This window comes from Eucyclogobius newberryi, unplaced genomic scaffold (assembly GCF_026437365.1).
Source record: "Eucyclogobius newberryi isolate DKJ021-1_F unplaced genomic scaffold, fEucNew1.0.hap1 SCAF_16, whole genome shotgun sequence".
NCBI classification, from domain to species: Eukaryota; Metazoa; Chordata; class Actinopteri; order Gobiiformes; family Gobiidae; genus Eucyclogobius; species Eucyclogobius newberryi.
Window position 1 is genome coordinate 11,425,792 of NW_027315790.1, and position 19,795 is coordinate 11,445,586.

The 19,795-nt window shown below is 45.1% G+C and overlaps 3 protein-coding genes across 7 annotated transcripts in view; 2 read left to right on the forward strand and 1 right to left on the reverse strand.

Annotated features, from left to right (window-relative positions):
* Positions 1 to 19,795, reverse strand: part of gpr3 (G protein-coupled receptor 3) — a 116,473-nt gene that overhangs the window by 68,285 nt on the left and 28,393 nt on the right. The window lies entirely within an intron of this gene.
* On the forward strand, positions 547 to 14,815 carry yrk (Yes-related kinase). 3 transcript variants are annotated; one of them, XM_072447526.1, is made up of 13 exons: positions 547 to 597; positions 7,635 to 7,678; positions 8,265 to 8,519; positions 9,407 to 9,509; positions 9,751 to 9,849; positions 9,964 to 10,067; positions 10,272 to 10,421; positions 10,991 to 11,155; positions 12,173 to 12,352; positions 12,919 to 12,995; positions 13,065 to 13,218; positions 13,331 to 13,462; positions 13,930 to 14,815. In XM_072447526.1, exons 3-13 carry the CDS (start codon positions 8,288 to 8,290, stop codon positions 14,136 to 14,138), a joined length of 1,605 nt encoding a protein of 534 aa, XP_072303627.1. In that variant the 5' UTR covers positions 547 to 597; positions 7,635 to 7,678; positions 8,265 to 8,287; the 3' UTR covers positions 14,139 to 14,815. The 3 variants fall into 3 exon arrangements, with proteins under 3 accessions (XP_072303627.1, XP_072303628.1, XP_072303629.1); XM_072447527.1 differs by lacking the exon at positions 10,991 to 11,155 and adding an exon at positions 11,595 to 11,750 and having other exon boundaries at positions 548 to 597; XM_072447528.1 differs by lacking the exon at positions 10,991 to 11,155 and having other exon boundaries at positions 548 to 597.
* ahdc1 (AT hook, DNA binding motif, containing 1) overlaps positions 15,192 to 19,795 on the forward strand; it is an 18,347-nt gene continuing 13,743 nt past the window's right edge. For 2 of the 3 annotated variants that reach the window (XM_072447529.1, XM_072447530.1), the window contains exon 1: positions 15,192 to 15,561. The gene's annotated coding sequence lies outside the window, so the exon portion shown is untranslated. Of the gene's footprint in view, positions 15,562 to 15,616; positions 15,646 to 19,795 lie in introns of those variants that run through there. The other variant, XM_072447531.1, reaches the window with a different exon arrangement.

A 19,795-nucleotide genomic window follows, 5' to 3' on the forward strand; every position in this document is an offset into this window, starting at 1 on the left:
TAAATAAAAAGTAATATAGTTTTGGACTCTTTTGTTGTGCTTGTAGTTGCACTCTTCCACCACTAGATGTAGACAAAGACTTTGAGGTATGCGGTGTCTCCGCAGCTCAGTTTTCCCACAGTCCCAAACATGGATCTATAGGTCTAAGATTGTTAGTTTGAATGAATTATTTTACCCAGTGTGTTTTATACCATTGTTGAGGACCTTCACGTTTGATATTGCTTTGAATGCTCACACTTCGCCTATATCTTTTCACACGTCTCTTCTGTCCTTCCTGTATCACTGTCTATCTTCTCTGCGTTAGTGAAGTAAGTGAAGTAAATGTCGCATTGTTTGTTGTAAAATGTCATTTGAAATGACCAGATTATAAATGTCCAACTTTTATTGCCATATTTTGCGTGTACTGAAAATGAATGCGGTGCGAGAGTTCAGAGTTCAGAGTAGCTCGCATCATTCTTCATGTGAAATGTGTTCAGGGGCGCGTTCCTCTGGGGCGGACCTCAGCGCGCGCGTCCTCTCCTCACACCTCAGTTTGGCCCTGGTGCCCTGGTGCTCACCACCTCCTGCGCCCTGCCTTCACCTGGACATAGACTTATGGTAAGAAGTATTCCTTTATTACAACTTTGTTAAATGGCTTTAACAAGTCGCCTCCTTTCAAACTTTAACAACGTTTTGACCTGATTGTTCTGATCACAATTGATATACTATATCCATCTCACGTTGACACTACTTTAAAGTCTTCTCTAGGTCAATGTCTGCAAATGTTCGCCAAGACATTGAACTTTAACAATCGCCCAAGCAGATCACATGATTTTGTTGTAGAATAAGTTTAAGGAACGTGAGAATTGCTTCAGTGTTTGGTAAGAGAAGTTGCTTGTGAGAAGTTGTTTGAAGTGGACTCATACCACCGATGATGCCATGTTGAAATCAGAAATGTTGAAACGCATTAGTTAACTGCATAAACAGTTAAATATGCTCTTAAATTGGCATGTAATCAGTATCTCTACATTTTCTGTTCTTTTCTCTAATCTACAATGGATATGAAGTAAAAGATTGTCAGAAAAAGAAAGATATTTAGGCACCTGAATGTGTCATTTGTGATCTGAGGAAACCAACTTGAGGAAAAGGCTGGGCTGAAAGCATCATTTACTTCCCTTCTTTTAGCTCTTCCTGTTTCCTTGACACAATTGATGGTTTTGACACTGTGCACCTGATGCCCTTTCAATTTCAGACTTTAATCACAAATAATCCACGACTTTGTGGGAGTAGTGTCGGACATTGCAGAATGGGCAGATAAAAAAACCAGACCGGACTGACTGACCAAGGCCAAACCTCATCACTTCCTGTTTCATAGCAAGGTCGGTTCCTGTCTTGAGCCATGGTGCAAGGCGGGAAGGAAAGGGGCGTCACTTTAAGCTTAGACATGTATGGTGGAATGGTCAGGTATGCTAAACCAGTGTGGCCAATCGTTCATAACATGGGGCATTCTAATGATTGTGTTATGGCAGTGTAATAAGTCTATGGACGATAACACAGTGACATCATCTGGCAACAGGACCACCCGGTGACTGTTCCAGCGGTGCACCCCTTCCGCCCCTCTCCTGCATTCTGACCGTGCAGCTCCAGTGACAGCTTGCTTCCCATTGTCCTATCATTCCCGCTCCAAACGGGGCCTGCATCCTGTGGGGGGGCTTCCTCCTAATCCGAACCACGGACAAGAGGCACCAGGCGAGGAAGAGGAGAGCGAGGAAAGTGTCTGACAAATGAGTAGATCCCCTGTAAAGCTTGTGTGAGAGCAGGAGAAGGAGTTTGTGAATATTTTGGTTCTCTTGAGCTAATTCCCCTGATAAGGCGGCTTATCTGCAGGCCGTTGTGCAGGAAAGGGTGGGTCCCCGGGATGTTTGTGCGTGTGAGTTTTGGAGTGCTGAGGTTTGAGTGGGAGACTGGACTCAGGCATCAGTGCGCCGTTGTAGGTCACACCGCACAGGCTTCCTCACATTGTTTAGCATAACATTTACTGTACATTTTATCCACTATACGTCTGTTTTGAGAGACGAGGCTCAGAAGACTCCGAGGTAGAACGATACTGAGCTTTTACTTCATCTCAGCGTTAAGATTGTAAAAAAAAAAACACGACTATACTTGATAAATGTTGTGTGGAGTCATTTTATAGTGTACCTTTTCTATCATTTATTCAATTTCATTTCTTTAAAGATGTTAGAGATTGTAAATTGTAATATAATATCTCTGTTATAATACTTATAATTGAGGAAACCAACTGTGCAGTATTTGAAAGGCTTGATACAAACACATGCTTCTCTTTGCCACAATAGAGGTTATAACACATAGTTTTTATATAACTCTCTCAAAAGAATTTCCTTTTCTTTTCTTTTATTATGTAAGCATTTTGGTTTTGCCCAATTCATTTAAATGAAAAAACTGATCAGCGTTTTTGTGACTTGACTTCTACCAAATAAGGAACTTTCTTCAAGCGTGCTATTTCAACTGTGCGAACCTCCCTGAAGCCATGCACACCCGCTCACACATATGTTCTATTTATGCCAAAGGCTGGCCCCACAAACCATCCTTTCATTTACCGTAAGCCTTTGTTTTATTCAACCTGTTTCTCGTCTGGATTCCCGCAGCTCTTTGGACACGTGAACACTGACTTCTGACAACACCACTCTGCAAACATTTCCAGTATTAGTGTCCGAATTATCATCGACCAACACATAGCAAGATATGGATCGTGCATGGCTGAAGGAATGTGAACGTTTAGACAAAAAAACAAACAAACAAACAAACAAACACCAAGAGAATGAAAGGACGTCTGCTTTTTAGGTTGTGAGTGTGTGTGTGTGTTTGTGTGGCTTTATCCTCAGTTTCCAGGAAAAGGGGGCCGGGGGAGGGGGGCATCTGAAGGGCGGACAGGAAACTCAAACATGGCTAACATCCTGCAGCTTTCCCGATGGCCAGCGTGTTATTGCAGAAGTGCGTGATGTTGCAGAAGTGCGTGATATAGAAGTGCGTGATATTGCAGAAGTGCGTGATGTTGCAGAAGTGCGTGATATAGAAGTGCGTGATATTGCAGAAGTGCGTGATGTTGCAGAAGTGCGTGATATAGAAGTGCGTGATATAGAAGTGCGTGATATAGAAGTGCGTGATATAGAAGTGCGTGATATAGAAGTGCGTGATATAGAAGTGCGTGATGTTGCAGAAGTGCGTGATATAGAAGTGCGTGATATAGAAGTGCGTGATATAGAAGTGCGTGATATAGAAGTGCGTGATATAGAAGTGCGTGATATAGAAGTGCGTGATATTGCAGAAGTGCGTGATATAGAAGTGAGTGATATTGCAGAAGTGCGTGATATAGAAGTGCGTGATATTGCAGAAGTGCGTGATATAGAAGTGCGTGATATTGCAGAAGTGCGTGATATAGAAGTGCGTGATATAGAAGTGCGTGATATAGAAGTGCGTGATATTGCAGAAGTGCGTGATATAGAAGTGCGTGATGTTGCAGAAGTGCGTGATGTTGCAGAAGTGCGTGATGTTGCAGAAGTACATGATATTGCAGAAGTACATGATATTGCAGAAGTACATGATATTGCAGAAGTGCGTGATGGTGCAGAAGTGCGCACACGTCCAAAGAGCCGTTCTCTGTCATCAACACGTGATTTTGCGTCGGAACCGTTGCTTTACATTCGGAGCAACATCAGGCCAATTCAAGCTGACTCTAAATGATGCTATGTCCCTGGCCACCGTCACTTTTATTGTTCTTCCTGTGACTCACTTCCTCCACATTCCTTAGTAGGTGGGGGGTGGGTGGGGGGGCGTTGGTGGGCCTTTACACCGTAAGGTTGCAGGTTTAAATCCCTGGGGGCTGATCGGCGATGTGTCCGTTTCAAAGACTTCTGACATGTGCTATGCGTCTCGGCGTGGCATCAATAATAACAATACATAATAAGTGTAGTATCACAAAAAGGAACGCCATGGTGCTGTGAGAGCGAACCTCAACAGCAACAACAACAACAACAACCAAACTATTTTCTCACAAAACCTCTCTCCCCACTCGCTGCCCCATTTCTCTGTCTAACATGGTACTCATTCAGGGCCATTAAAAACAAACATCTTATTATCATTAACATTTTGACCGGTAAACAAGGGTGATCCATCCATCCATTTTCTACCGCTTTATCCGGGCCGGGTCGCGGGGGCAGCAGTCTAACCAGGAACTCCCAGACTTCCTCCTCCACAGACACTTCCTCCAACTCCTCTGGGGGGGATCCCGAGCCGTTCCCAGGCCAGCCGAGAGACATAGTCTCTCCAGCGTGTCCTGGGTCTTCCCCGGGGCCTCTTGCCGGTGGGACATGCCCGGAACACCTCCCCAGGGAGGAGCCCAGGAGGCATCCGGAACAGATGCCCGAGCCACCTCAGCTGGCTCCTCTTGACGTGGAGGAGCAGCGGCTCTACTCCAAGCTCCCCCCGTGTGGCCGAGCTCCTCACCTTATCTCTAAGGGAGCGCCCATCCACCCGGCGGAGTAAACTCATCGATCTACGATCTTGTCCTTTCAGTCATTACCCAAAGCTCATGACCATAGGTGAGGGTAGGAACGTAGACCGACCGGTAAATCGAGAGCTTTGCCTTTTGACTCAGCTCCCTCTTCACCAAAATATTATTGTTGCAGCCGCTGCACCGATCCACCTGTCAATCTCACGCTCCATCCTTCCCTCACTCGTGAACAAGACCCCGAGATACTTGAACTCCTCCACTTGGGGCAAGGACTCCCCACCCACCTGGAGAGGGCAAGCCACCTTTTTCCATGTCCTCGGATTTGGAGGTGCTGATTCTCATCCCAGCCGCTTCACACTCAGCTGCAAACCGTCCCAGTGCATGTTGCAGGTCCGGGTTTGATGGAGCCATCAGGACAACATTGTCTGCAAACAGCAGAGATGAGATCCTGTGGTCCCAAACCGGACACCCTCCGACCCCTGACTGCACCTAGAAATTCTGTCCATAAAAACTATGAACAGACCCGGTGACAAAGGGCAGCCCTGGCGGAGTCCAACATGCACAGGGAACAGGTCTGACTTACTGCCGGCAATGCGAACACATCTCCTGCTCCGGTCATACAGGGACCGGACAGCCCTGAGCAAAGGGCCCCGGACCCCGTACTCCCGGAGCACCCCCCAAAGGACACCCCGAGGGACACGGTCGAAAGCCTTCTCCAGATCCACAAAGCACATGTGGAATGGTTGGGCAAACTCCCATGAACCCTCGAGCACCCGATGGAGAGCATAGAGCTGGTCCAGTGTTCCACGACTGGGACGAAAACCACTCTGCTCCTCCTGAATCCGAGGTTCGACTATCGGTCGGATTCTCCTCTCAAGTACCTTGGAATAGACCTTACCCGGGAGGCTGAGGAGTGTGATCCCTCTGTAGTTGGAACACACCCTCCGGTCCCCCTTCTAAAACAGAGTGACCACCACCCCGGTCTGCCAGTCCAGAGGCACGGTCCCCGACCGCCACGCGATGTTACAGAGATGTGTCAGCCAAGACAGTCCTACAACATCCAGAGACTTTAGGTACTCAGGGCGGATCTCATCCACCCCTGGAGCCCTGCCACCGAGGAGTTTGCGAACAACCTCAGTGACTTGTGGCCAGCCCCTGAGTCCCCGGTCTCTGCTTCCTCTTCGGAAGACGTGACTGAGGGATTAAGGAGGTCCTCAAAGTATTCCTTCCACCTTCCGACGACATCCCCAGTCGAGGTCAGCAGGTCTCCACCTGCACCGTAAACGGTGTTGGTGAAGTACTGCTTCCCCCTCCTGAGGCGCCGGATGGCTTGCTAGAATTTCTTTGGGGCCAACCAATAGTCCTCCTCCATGGCCTCCCCGAACTCCTCCCAGGCCCGGGATTTTGCCTCTGCGACAGTACGAGCTGCGGCCAGCTTGGCCTGCCGATACCCGTCAATGACCTTAGGAGACCTACAAGCCAGAGTGGCCTGATAGGCCTCCTTCTTCAGTCTGACGGCATCTCTTACTTCCGGTGTCCACCACCGGGTTCGGGGTCCAATAACTGAACACCACTTGGGTTCAGATCGGAGAAGCCGTTCTTCCCGATCACCCCTCTCCAGGTGTCACTGGGCGTTGAAGTCCCCCAGCAGAACAACGGAGTCCCCGGTCGGTGCACTGTCCAGTACCCCTCCCAAGGACTCCAAGAAGGCCGGGTACTCTGCACTGCCACAACAGTGAGAGACCTGTCCCCCACCCGAAGGCGAAGGGACGCAACCCTCTCGTCTACCGGGGTGAACTCCAACACCTGGCGGCTGAGCTGAAGGGCTATAAGCCCACACCAGCCCGCCGCCTCTCCCCGCGGGCAACACCAGAGAAGTGGAGCGTCCAGCCCCTCTCGAGGAGATGGGTTCCAGAGCCCAAACTGTGCGTGGAGGTGAGGCCGACTATATCTAGTCGGTATCGCTCAACCTTCCGCACAAGCTCAGGCTCCTCCCCCCCAGCAAGGTGGAATTCCATGTCCCCAGAGTTATTCTCTGTGTCTGGAGATCTGGTCGCCGAGGCCCCTGCCGTCGACTGCCGCCCAGATCTCTCTGCACCGGCCCCTTATGGATCCTCCTGCGGGTGGTGGGCCCATGGGAGGGCGGCCCCACGTCGCTCTTTCGGGCTGTGCCCGGCCAGGCCCCGTGGGGAAAGCCCCACCAGGCGCTCGCCATCGAGCACCCATCCCAGGCCTGGCTCCAGGATGGGGCCCTGGTGACGCCGATCCGGGCAACGTAAACGGCCTTGTTCTTGTTGTCATCATAAAGGGCTTCTGAACCGATCTTTGTCTGACCCGTGACCTAGGACCTGTTTGCCTTGGGAGACCCTACTGGGGGCTTGAAGCCCCCAACAACATAGCTCCCGGGATCATTCGGGCGCTCAAACCCCTCCACCACGTTAAGGTGTCGGTTCAAGGAGAGGAACAAGGGTGATAGTTTGACAAAATCTATGGCAAAAAATAAACTATAATTCTTCTGTTGAACTATATGTCGGTATTTGATGGGGTTTAGAACGCTTTTGGACTGATCATTGTTCCGATGATGCAAATGCATTCAGTGTGTTATATTATACTAACCTATGTGTGCTTTTTACTAACCTATGTGTGCTTTTTACTAACCTATGTGTGCTTTTTACTAACCTATGTGTGCTTTTTACTAACCTATGTGTGCTTTTTACTAACCTATGTGTGCTTTTTCCTTTCGTTCTTGGCCCCAGTCTCTGCTTGGTGGAGACTCTTTTTATTTAAAACAATGAAACTGGAAGTCAGAGTTACATAGATTCCTATCAACTCAATCTTAGATCTTTTGTAATAGCGGCTGTCTGTAACATGCCACAGAAATAATCACACGCACATTTTTTCACACAGGCCAACTAGAAATACCCCACTCAAAACTGTAGAGGCAGAGGGGAAGTGGCTAACCTCACATCTCTCTTTGTCTTTCCTCTTCTGTAGCCGGTCTCACCGCGTCACCTTTATAGCGCCTCTTCATGCTTTGGTGCCTTTGAAACGGTTCCTCTGGTTCACTGCCCTGACGTGGCGCTGCCATCACTCACCTCTGCTCTCTCTTCCCTTTTTTTTTCAGTGGAAATGTTGATTGACAGATGATTTGACAGAGGAAAACATCAGGTGAGAAAAGTGAACTTGTCTTACACCCACTTCCTTTTCCACAAGTGGCTTGGGGGAAATTAACTTTTATTTTAACTTCTCTCTTTGCTGTTTGTTCCTGTGGTTCTACGTTCCCAGGTTAGGACTCCAAATTGCTTTGACAAGTCTCTTGAATTTGTGGGAATGCTACATGTGAAGTGAACAAATCAGATGTGCCCTCATATAACCTCTTATAATCTGGTTATGCAAAATGTTACTACTGCTACTTCTACTTCTACTTGCTGCTTGTACCAACTACTCCTCCTGCTTCTGACCTTCTTCTCACTCGTTGTATAATTTGCATGCATTCTGTCTTTTGGCACAACAGTTAAATCATATACTAAGTTACTATAGCCAAGTGTCATGCCACACATGGGTCACTAAACAGATAGAAGCTTTGAAGTTGACAATGTGGATGCTGTGAAATGTCAAATCAACACTAAAATAGCAAAAAGGAAATGAGAATGACCATAAGTCTATTTTAAAATTCCACCGTTAGCGCTGCTTCTAGTCACTTCTCGCCTCTGTAAAGACATAACCAAGCATTTATGTGTGTGTTATTTTGCAGTCTCTGTCTTGGTGCCAGTTATTATGGGGTGTGCCTGTTGCAAGCAGAAGAAGTCGGCTAAAGAAGCAGCAGCAGCAATTGAGACAGCAGCTATTACAGAGCTGTCTCCTAGCAACACAGACGGAGGCGTGTCATCCCTGACCTCTCGATACTGTCCTGACCCCACTCAGACCATCCCGGACTTCAACCAGGGTTTCCCGTGTGGAACAGTCTTCCCCAGCAGCAACATCCCACAGCGACCTGGAGGCATCACCAGTATGAAACACTTTACATTCTAACAGACACACGCTCGAGAGCCGCTGTAACTCGTGGTGTCAGACATACGTTTAGGACTTCTTTCAGGTCAAATGAGGACACAGATGAATCCTTTCATTCCTATGACTCACATTATAATTTGTCTCCTTGTTGTTTGGAGAATATTTGTGGGTCAAAATGCGTGATGTTGGGGTCAGAGCAGGTCTAAGTTGCAGCTTCAGGGCAATGTTCACACTGCAGGTCTTGATGCTCAATTCTGATGTTTCGGGGGGAAGCGGTTAACATTGCAAAAAACAAAATGTGACTCAAAATTGATATCGCAATAACAAGATTATTGTGAAAGACAGTTATATAGTAAATATATAGTCATTTTAAAGCTGCTTTATGTAACTTTTGCTGGAGATGTTATTCCTCTCCCTGGAAACATATCTCTCACCATAAAGACTAGGAGGGGATGCCACCAGGCCATTTTACAGGTGAGAGCTGTGGAGAGGTCCAATGACATCTCCATGGAAACAAGCAGGTGTCGCACCATTCTCCAGAAATGTTACATAGTGTACCTATAAATGACAACAAAAGAGACCAATTTACCAGTGGTCAAGCTGTGTCACAGTAAAAAACAAGAAAAGAACAAGGTTCTCAGTGTCTATAAACAGGAATGATCACGTCTTTTCTGCTTTTATTGTGGTTATGTTATTATGTTAGTAACGGCACGGTAGCGCAGCGGTTAGCACTCTTGTTTCACAGCAAGAAGGTCCTAGTTTAACTCTCGGGCGGAAAGGGGCCTGTCTGCGTTGTGTTTGCATGCTCTCCCTGTCCGTGTGCATTTCTTCCGGGTACATTAATAGCCACTCAGAGCATATTTTTGATTCAGTTTTCTTGTGCAGGTGGTGGCGTGACTCTCTTCATTGCTCTGTATGACTATGATGCACGCACGGAAGATGACCTCACCTTTCAGAAAGGAGAGAAATTTCAGATTATCAACAACACGTGAGTAAAAATGTATATTCATGTTTAGTACGAGTGTATTTTCTGTTTCATAAAAGATCATTGTCCTGGTTTGTTTGCTTGTATTCAAAATCTACCATGAAACAAGGGAACATAGATTGTATTATTATTTTATTTAAAAGAGCTGCAGTTGCTTCTCTCACGTCTTGTTGAAGTTGACTATGCCTCAGTACTCCCTGCATCACGGCGCCTCTTTTAAACAAACGTCTGTGTGTGTTGGCAGAGAGGGCGACTGGTGGGAGGCGCGCTCGCTGGACACGGGACACTCGGGTTACATCCCGTCCAACTACGTGGCTCCGGTAGACTCCATTCAGGCCGAAGAGTGAGTGCCAACAAACGCTACACCCAAATCACTCCTGAAATGATTGGCATGTTGTCTGGGGTCGGGGGGTCAGAGGTTACCATGGTGACCAGTGTGTTGTTGTCATGGCGACAGGTGGTATTTTGGTAAGATGGGGAGGAAGGATGCAGAGAGACAGCTGCTGGGCAATGGAAACCAGAGGGGCACTTTCCTCATCCGAGAGAGTGAGACCACCAAGGGTAAGAGGCTGTGATTACAACCTATTACAGCTTACCTCTGAATAAAACTGCTGCTATATTCACTTCCACTTTCCCACCTAAGTCTAACAAATGTACAAATGCTTAGTCCATCTTTTTAAAAATACACATTTACTGTAATATAGATGTTTTTAAGTCATTCATTACATGGCCATAAGATAGCTCGTCTTCTGTTTTCTTTCCCAGGTGCCTACTCCCTGTCCATCCGAGACTGGGACGACACAAAGGGAGACCACGTCAAGCACTATAAGATCCGCAAACTGGACAATGGGGGATATTACATCACCACCAGATCACAGTTTGACACAGTGCCACAGCTGGTCGAGCACTACACTGGTAAAAAACCTATTTTTATTCTTTTAATAGGTCTACAACTCTGCATTCGGAAAGTTTCTGTCTCTATACTTGAGTATCAGTGAAACTCATAGCACTCCCTAGCACTTCCTCTTCTGTTTGTTTGTGTAACTCTGACTCCTGGTGTCTGTTAATGGTAATGCACTTACCCAGAGCGACTCACCTTTTGAACTTGACTTTGGGATAATGCAGCTGTGTAAAGTAAAGTAAAGTCATTTCCAGTTATTGTGATCCTTCATTGCTTCGTACACAGTAATGACATAAAATTACATAAAATCACTAAAACTATTGGGGGATTCTGTTGTCACTGTTTTACTCATAATTGTAGACTTTCCTCCAAATGTGTGGGTGAGGCAAAAGTGAAGTCAACCGCAAGATATTTTTCTTTATTGTTACACTTTCTTGTGTGCTGTATGTGTTTATGTTTTAGTGCTTCATGTTATTTAGTTTGTCAGCTCCAACTCCTGATTTGTTCACCTTTGTTTGCGGCCCTCTTTTTGCTTTTTCACTTTCCCCCCTTGTCTGTCTGTTTCTCTCTCTCTCTGCGTCAGAGAGAGCAGCGGGCCTGTGCTGCCGGCTGATTGGCAGTTGTAAGCGGGGTATGCCTAAGCTGGCCGACTTATCAGTGAAGACCAAGGACATGTGGGAGATTCCCCGAGAATCACTGCAGTTGATTAAAAAACTGGGCAATGGCCAGTTTGGAGAAGTCTGGATGGGTAGGACTCAGACTGGTGATAGTGAGCCGTGGGCTGAAGGGACAATGAGAGCACACCTGGAAGAATAAAACACTTCTGATACAGTCTTATTCTTTATTATTCGTTCAGTTAATTATTTCATGTCTAACCGATCGAAAATGCGTGATTAAATATCCAAAATATCTATTCAAATTGTGTTCACATGTGGCAGCAAATTAGTTAGTCAAAAATATGCATGAATAGTTGACTCCAAATGAAGTTGTTTTGACTGCCAGGTGTGCCTAGTGTTATCCTGCCTCCTGCTGTTGTTGCATGTGCATGTTCATCATCTCACCTCACATTTTTGTCATCCCATCCCTTCTCTTTTCCATCTTTTCTGATCCGTCACTCCACCTACCCCACTCCACCTACCCTCCTAACTTCACATCCTACTTCCACTGTCTTTCTTCACCTGTGGTAGGCACTAATGATGGACTGTGCTATTTCCTGACCACGCCGTGTCCTAACTCCACCCCACTCACCATGGGCCTGGGGCGGGACGCCTGGGAGGTGTCGAGGGAGACACTGTCCATGCAGAGAAAGCTGGGACAGGGCTGTTTTGGGGACGTGTGGATGGGTGAGACAGATAACTTCTCCAGGCTTACAGTCTGCTGTGTTGTCTCATTCAGTGTCTGGCTTTGGCTTTGATAAAGTATTTTCTTGTAAGCCATTCCAGATTATGTACTGTGTTCATTATGTCCATCCATGTTCCAGTACTTCTGAGCTGTGCAGAGTTTCTCCTTGTGGCCAATCCATGTCTCAGGTGCAGCTGGCTTTAGTGTAAGACCAGTCAAACCACCATGTTTTCTCACATCACTGTGCCATGTGCATGATCACAAGCAATAGAATAAATATGCATGAGGTTAATGATTTCACTGTGTTTGCTTGTGCAATATACAAGATTTATGAAGTCTGTGTGCATTGTCCCTACACTAATGCTTCGTAATGTCTATAGGGTCCTTTAGTGTTGGAGTTTTAATGTCCCTGTCTGTATGTTAGGTATGTGGAATGGCACCACTAAGGTGGCTGTGAAGACTCTGAAACCAGGAACCATGTCCCCTGAGGCCTTCCTGGAGGAGGCTCAGATCATGAAGCGACTGCGCCATGACAAGCTGGTGCAGCTTTATGCAGTCGTTTCAGAGGAGCCCATCTACATTATCACTGAGTTCATGAGCCAAGGTACAGCAGCGGGCCAGCTGGCAGACTCTCACTACTGTACACTCACTACTGTGGTTGGATTTGGATGTGGTTATAATTTATGCATACATTTCAGATATCATACGTTAAAACAGTTTGTGAGACAATTATTACTGCCCTTATAAAATACTGAAAGCAAGCAAAAAATTGGCAGCTGTTTTTAGGCCCAAGGGGAAACGTTTTAGTAAATTAAAAGACCACAAGTTCAACCGCACAAAGCCCTCAAGAGACAAAAAGTGAATTCCAATCAAGCAAAGGAATTTAATTCCTGTTTCTGAGTTTGCTCTTTGACCTCCCAGTGGAGGTGGCCCATGACATCAGACATTTTCCATCAATACTCTGACAAACAGATAAGCAAAAGGTTAAAATCTGTTCTAATAAACACATATATTTGAAACAAGAATGGCGAAGAGGCAGCTTTGTATGAGGAAATATTTGTTTTTTAATGTATGCTGTGATGAAACGTGAATCAGTAGTGCAAATGGTAACAGTTTCTTATGACAGGCATGAGGCATCCATCTGATCCACAATATGTTCTGTGCATACAGGAAGTTTGTTGGACTTCTTAAAAGACGGAGAGGGGCAGAGTCTCAAACTGCCTCAGCTGGTGGACATGGCTGCTCAAGTGAGTTCTTAACACAGTGACTAAGATACACAGGTGAACTCTCTGGACCCCTCTTTCTCTGTTTGGCAGATTGCAGCTGGAATGGCATACATTGAAAGAATGAACTACATCCACCGCGACCTGCGTGCTGCCAACATCCTGGTTGGTGACAACCTGGTGTGTAAGATTGCGGACTTTGGCCTTGCTCGGCTCATTGAGGACAATGAGTACACAGCTCGACAGGGTAACACCATGTGATCCTTTCACGTCACAATTGTGAATGTGTGGTTTTATTTTTATACATAACTAGTCCTAATTGTAAGAGTATTCATGTGCACTTGTTGCCATGGTTTCAGGGGCTAAGTTTCCCATTAAGTGGACGGCTCCAGAAGCTGCGCTGTATGGACGCTTTACCATCAAGTCAGATGTGTGGAGCTTCGGTATACTCCTGACTGAGCTTATCACTAAGGGACGCGTGCCATACCCAGGTACATTATAATCACACACCCTGAAAAGAACTGTTTCTGTACATCCAAGTACATTATGTGAGAACACTTTCATGTTCCAGAAATAAAGAATACGCACACTATAAAGTAAAAGTGTGTTAAGGACATGACTCCCAGACTGCAGTGCAAATCACCTGCAGATCTAACATTCTTAACCAAAGCTTTATTTTCCCAGTGTTTTAGTAATTTTGTGATCTAAAAAAATAAATAAACTACCATGTGGTATTTGTTACACTGGCTATATATTGTTGTTATGCCATAGATAGCTCATTAGCACAATGTTAAAAGATAAATCTTAAGTGCTTTATTCAAATTTATGGAGACATTTGAAAATTGTTCAGACCACATGGCCTAAAACATTATTATTATTATTTTTTTTTAATCCTGAGCTCACTACTTCTTCCCTTTTTCTTTTTTACATCAATCCCTCTGTTTTCTTCCCCCTGTAGGCATGAACAACCGCGAGGTGCTGGAGCAGGTGGAGAGGGGGTACCGAATGCCCTGCGCCCCGGGCTGCCCTGCCTCGCTGCACGAACTGATGCTGCAGTGCTGGAGGCGAGAGCCCGATGAGAGGCACACCTTTGAATACCTGCAGTCCTTCCTGGAGGATTACTTCACTGCTACAGAGCCTCAGTATCAGCCTGGAGAGAACCTGTGACACACAACACAAATAGACTCATTTTGAAATGGACTTTTATATTGCAACAGGCCTCCTACTGATCATACTTGTGTCTGTGATTTACTGTACGGCTATATAACAATATACATATCAGATTAATAGTTAATTGTCCATGGATCACTGCAGACCGCTCAAGACACATCTTCATCATGTTGAACAGTAGTCAGAGCTCTGCTGGTCAGGCCTTGCAGAAATGCTTTACTCTGTAACCATGACAACAGGAAACTGAAAGAAGATGTAGATGGTTGTGTTGAGGTGGGGGCAGGCAAGTTGGTACAAGATCTCCTCGACTACCATAGATGTTCAAAGCATTCATTTCTTTGTTAAAGGAAATATGGATTAGTTTATAAAGAAAAAAACAAACAAACTTCTGACTCAGTTGATGATGTATGAAGCTATACTACTGATTGTCTATGTGCCTTTAATATGTTTCATACATTCAGAAAGACAGTGACCATATACAACATTTGTGCATGAACTGTTAATATCTTTGCAAACCAAAGATTGCTTTCTTCTATGTTTGACATATAGATTATACATCCATGCTTTTGGATTTTAAGCATTGTCAAAGTCTTATATTATATACAGAGAAGAGAATGTAATTTTCATCCCAAGATTTATCTGTGATATCATTGCAATAAAAACCTGATATCTTTGTAGGGTGTATCCTTTTGTTTTGGTGCTTGTGTGTCGCATTGCTTTGCTTAGTATGTAAGCCTAGTAAACAAATGCCAGCAAACTGACTCAATAGCAAACCAATATTGGACCTATTTGAGATGAATTTGTTTAAATATCTTTCACTTATACACATTCATTTTAAGAGAAAAGTAGCAGCTGAGCCTAAAATACTGCGTCATACAGACAATGACCGCGCTATGGCGACCGCGTCATCAGAGAAATGAACATTGCAAGAATAATTTCGGTCTTGTTAACGGTTCTCTGTCATAAAACTACATTACCCATAATTCCCGCATAGCTGCTTACGGGTACCCGGATGGCTTTGACAAGTGGGCACGTTGGTGAGGCACAGCAGAGACTTGGGCGCACAACAGATTGAGCTGGAATTGCAGAGGCGCGCGGACGGTCTTCGCCTCCCGGATACAGGGGAGTCCCGCGTCTGTCACCCAAGGGAGCAGAGCGCTTTAAACACCCGCGTGTCAGCTCCCGAGTCAGGCACAACACTGTGAATTATCCTTTTCTCTCCCCGTTTTTTTCATTTTTCATTTCTTTTGTTTGTTTGTTTTTGTGGAAAGAAACTGGAGTCAGTCTGAGCGTTTTTTAATCTGTTGGCGCGACAGTAGCAGAGCAGACAGCCCGGCCAGTGCGTCTCCAGTCCGGATGAAGGAGAGCTGGGCGCTGGCAGCTCCATGACCCGGAGACGTGAGCCGATCAGCGGACTGAGGTGAGGTTGTCACGCCGCTCCAGGAGCCGCACCAGAAGCCGCACCAGAAGCCGCACCGGGAGCCGCGCTGCACCGCGTCTCGTGGTGAGTGCACATGCAGCGTCTTGTGTATACAACAAGGAATTAGCGTACTGTCCTCACAGCCAGTTGTGCTGCGTGTCTCTGGCTACGTCTTCCCTTTTACATTAACCTCGTCGGCGCCGTTTACAGACAGCCCCGCGTGCTTACTACTTGGGCACAAATGCGCTTCAGTGAGGGCATGCAGCATGTAGTAAACGCATACAGTAAACGCGCACTGTGGCCCCTGGCTGCCCCCACCTGTTAGACATATCTCTGACATGTTTCAGTAAATGGACGTAGAATAAGGTGCCGGGTTTATTCTGCGCCCTATGCCACATCTTTACATCTGTCTCTTCATATTTTGATGTGACTTTAATGGGACTTAACTAATACATTTACATACCAGCACATGACTGCGCCTCGCTCCATTTGGACATGTGAGGGCTGTTCTCTGAACAGGTATCATTGTGAGGCTCTGTAGAGATTGAATCACTATGTTACAGGACACAGCAGCAGTGGCACATCTTGCAGTGGCAACAGCAGTGCTGTAGTCATGATGGTGATTATCAGCTCTTGTTTGAGATACTCTGTTTGGAGGGGGTGTACAAAGGGAGAAAAGGGGCAGAAGAGAAAGTGGAGGAGACATAAGGAGAGGAGCAGAGTTAGTGTCTGGGCAGTGACAGTTGGGTATTTAAGGCCCCCGCAGAGACGTGCACGGGCTGCTTTAGTGCAGGTGTTGTTAGTATGCAGAGTAATGCTCCTCTGTCTGTCTATCTGTCTGTCTCACTCTCACATAGTCTGCAGTGAAGCCCAAGTTCCTGTGTTGGCAAGTGGACTTGGACATAATGACTTCAACCCTGAATGCCGGAATGAAAAGGAGCTGGCCTTACCTTGGCCGCCTGCTGCTGTCGGTCAGACTTTCTCTGTGTTCTTTGTGTGAGATAAACAGAGAATGAAGACTTATAATATTGAGGTTACATTTTTAGGTGTGGGCCCAGGCCCAGCTATAGGCCTATTGTGCTGCTACCTGTGAGAGCGGGGCCAGTTGTCATAGCAACGGCCTTGTAGTTCCGCTGATGTTCCTCTGTCCTCATTGGCAGGGTCAGTGCACCTAACACAGCACATCTCAGAGATGTGTGTCTGTGTACTAGTGTGTACTAGTGTGTACCTGTGTGTACTATTGTGTACTATTGTGTGTACTAATGTGTACTAGTGTGTATGAGTGTGTACTAGAGTGTACTAGTGTGTTCTTGTGTGACTTGTGTGCCCGGGCCCACATGTGTACTTTGAGGGTGTGCAGGACCTTTTGTGTGTCTTGCTGCAGTTTGTAGGCGTGTGGGCTGATGGCACAGACAAGCTGCTGTGTGTCACAAATATATACCCTGCTGATATGACAGCCGACAGCTCAACCAATCACCTGTTTTCACTCTCTGCCTATCAGCATGTGAGGTTGCCATAGTCAGACGTCCTCTTGATATGGAGGTCGTCATGGTGATAGAAAAGACATAATGGACTCATACCGACTTGTATTCACGCTATACAGAAAAGGAAAAAGAAATGTACATGTCGCACGTATATAAATGCGTAGTCTATTGTCTAATTACATTTTGTGAGTTCTCGGTGTAGTACATGCACCTGTTGAATGAATTCCTGCATTCAGCTTTGGGTGAACACTTTAAACAGCTCCAAAATGATTTAACATGTGTGAGAGCTTGATTGTTTCTTCTTTGTTGATGGGATTAAATTAGTTGACTTCAGTGGCAGTAACAGTAAAAATGTACACTTAGATCAAATTAATTTTCATAATAATAATGTTTTAGTTTTTGGTTATTGCTTTTCTTATGAAGAGGTCAAGTTTCTCACAACGTGAATGACAGAATTGTACAGATTTTTTGAGACCATATAGCAAAAAGACATATTATGTTTTTTGTTTTTTTTTTACAAAAGTAAATCATGATTCAACAGTTTGTTCATTGTAAAAACCCTTATTGATCAAAGGCTGTTTTATAATAGAAACAGTTCCATTAACTTTCTGTTTAAAGGCATGTGGAGGAATTACACTGTAACAAGCAGCAGATTTGTATTTACAGTGTTCTTATTGTAAAAATGGCAATGCAACATATTTTTTGAGCCTTATATGACCCAGAGTCTGAATTTATTAGAATAATTACAACAAAGTACAGACCTGAGGGTGGGGATAGGGGTACGTGAAAGCAGACATTTTATGAGCACAAGCCTCAAATGCCGGATAATACAGGATTACTCCAACAATCAAAATACAACTGAGTAAACAAATTGTCACATGTTTTTAAAAAAAAAAATATTTTCAAGATAGTTTTCCTTTAACCACAAAAAGATGAACGACATCCTTTGAAGATTTAAGGTCTCTTATTACAACTTTTAATTTGTGCAGTCTGCAAAGTACTATGGGAAAAATAATTAGTCTTGACTTTGTCCTCGGAGTGAGAGGTCCTGTCATTTTATGACTTCTATTAATCTAATTGTCACCTGGAGTGAAATGGCTTTTGCCGCAGGCAGGTAAACGTGGCTCACCTCTCCCACACACACAGCACCCACACACACAGCACCCACACACACAGCACCCATTTAGCATTAGTGTAAGCTGTGCTAGTGTGTTTCATTCTGTTGCCTCCCACACACTACATTCATAAAACCTTCTCCACTGACTTAAGAGGAGTTGCCTTTCCCGCTTCTAGACCAACATTTATTTTTTCCATATTTTCTAGTTATCGGTGGCTTTTTCATTCCGAATGCACCTTTTTCAAGTACTAACCTTATAGAGCTCAACAGTCCCGCCCACTTCCAAGTTCGCAGCAGTTCCAGAAGTAAATTTCACATAATTGTTTGCCATCGGATATAGAAAAAAAAATCTTTAGAGTTCAAATGCTCTATGGAGGCTAAACAGCTATGTGGTAACTATGTCCATAATAACTTACAGTTTTTCAAAGTTTCACAAACTGATTTAAATAAAAATATACATCTTGCGCTCATTACTTACCACATTAGCCTCAAACCAGCTTTCAAACATTCAATATCAATTTTTTTTTCTGAGTCTCTATGGGAAAAATGTATGGAAAATGTACTTCTAGAACCAAACGGTGGGCGTGACCTCCACTGGACCGTCATAAGATAGATACTGAGAACATAAAAAGAGATTAGATTTTTAAATCATTTTAAACCAGTACAAATACAAATATGAACAAAGACAGAACAAAAACAGAAGCTGTACTTAAAGGTGCACTAGATAACTTTTTGGATCGAGAGCCCACTTGTCTCCATGGTGATGCCTATAATGTTCCACAGAGTGTTATTGAACTTACTTATGTCCATGGAGACAAGCAGATGCTACCAGGTGTAGATCTGTGGAGAGAGTACTTCATAAAAATACCAGTAATTGAAGAAAAGCATAATAGAGAAGTATAAAACCATACCGTGAAACGCTCAAGTGTTAAACCCCTGCCAGAAAAGTTACATAGTGCACCTTTAACTAGCACCAAAATAAGATTAAATACAAAGAAGCTTATTCATTAAATTATATATGGTCAGTTTCTTGCAATTGACTATATAATTACAAGATGGGTGAATTCAAGATGTTGAAGACAACAGTTCCAGCCACATAAAAAAACAAGACAACATGATTTCATTTAAGCGTAAACAAGCAGACACAACGGCACCCTATAAACTAGAGCAGGATGAATTGTACGAACCACAGTTTGAGAAGCATTTAAAAGAAGTCCTTCTTCACCTATAGCATGGGCATAAACTCCCACTGGTTTTAAGTCTGACAGTGGCAGGAGAGAGTGAGCTTCGACCTCTCACCTCCTGGAGGAAGGAGGCAGCATAGAGTGGAGAGACCCAGAGAAGGATGATGGAGGGCAGGCAGGGAGGACGTGGTGCTGGTGCTGGTGTGTGGGGGGCAGCAAGAGGCAAGTGAGAGGTCAAAGAACAGGAGGGATTTGCAAAGGAAGAGAGGAGCGAGGGAGCTGGGGGAAGGGACAGAGAGAACGGTTGGGTCAGAAGAGAAAAAAGAGGTGATATATGAGGAGCATAGAGAGAGAGTGGACAAGATAGAAGAGTGTGAAGCGGCTTCTGTGTACCTCTCCCTAACAAGCTGGACAGAATCAGCTCAATTATTAAAGAGGAGCGAGAGATG

Coding starts and splice junctions, on each gene's coding strand:
- yrk (XM_072447526.1), top strand. CDS start 8,288: ATGGGGTGTGCCTGTTGCAAGCAGAAGAAGTCGGCTAAAGAAGCAGCA. Junction 11,156..12,172: donor GTTTGGAGAAGTCTGGATGG/GTAGGACTCAGA, acceptor TCTGTATGTTAG/GTATGTGGAATGGCACCACT. Junction 13,463..13,929: donor GGGACGCGTGCCATACCCAG/GTACATTATAAT, acceptor TTCCCCCTGTAG/GCATGAACAACCGCGAGGTG.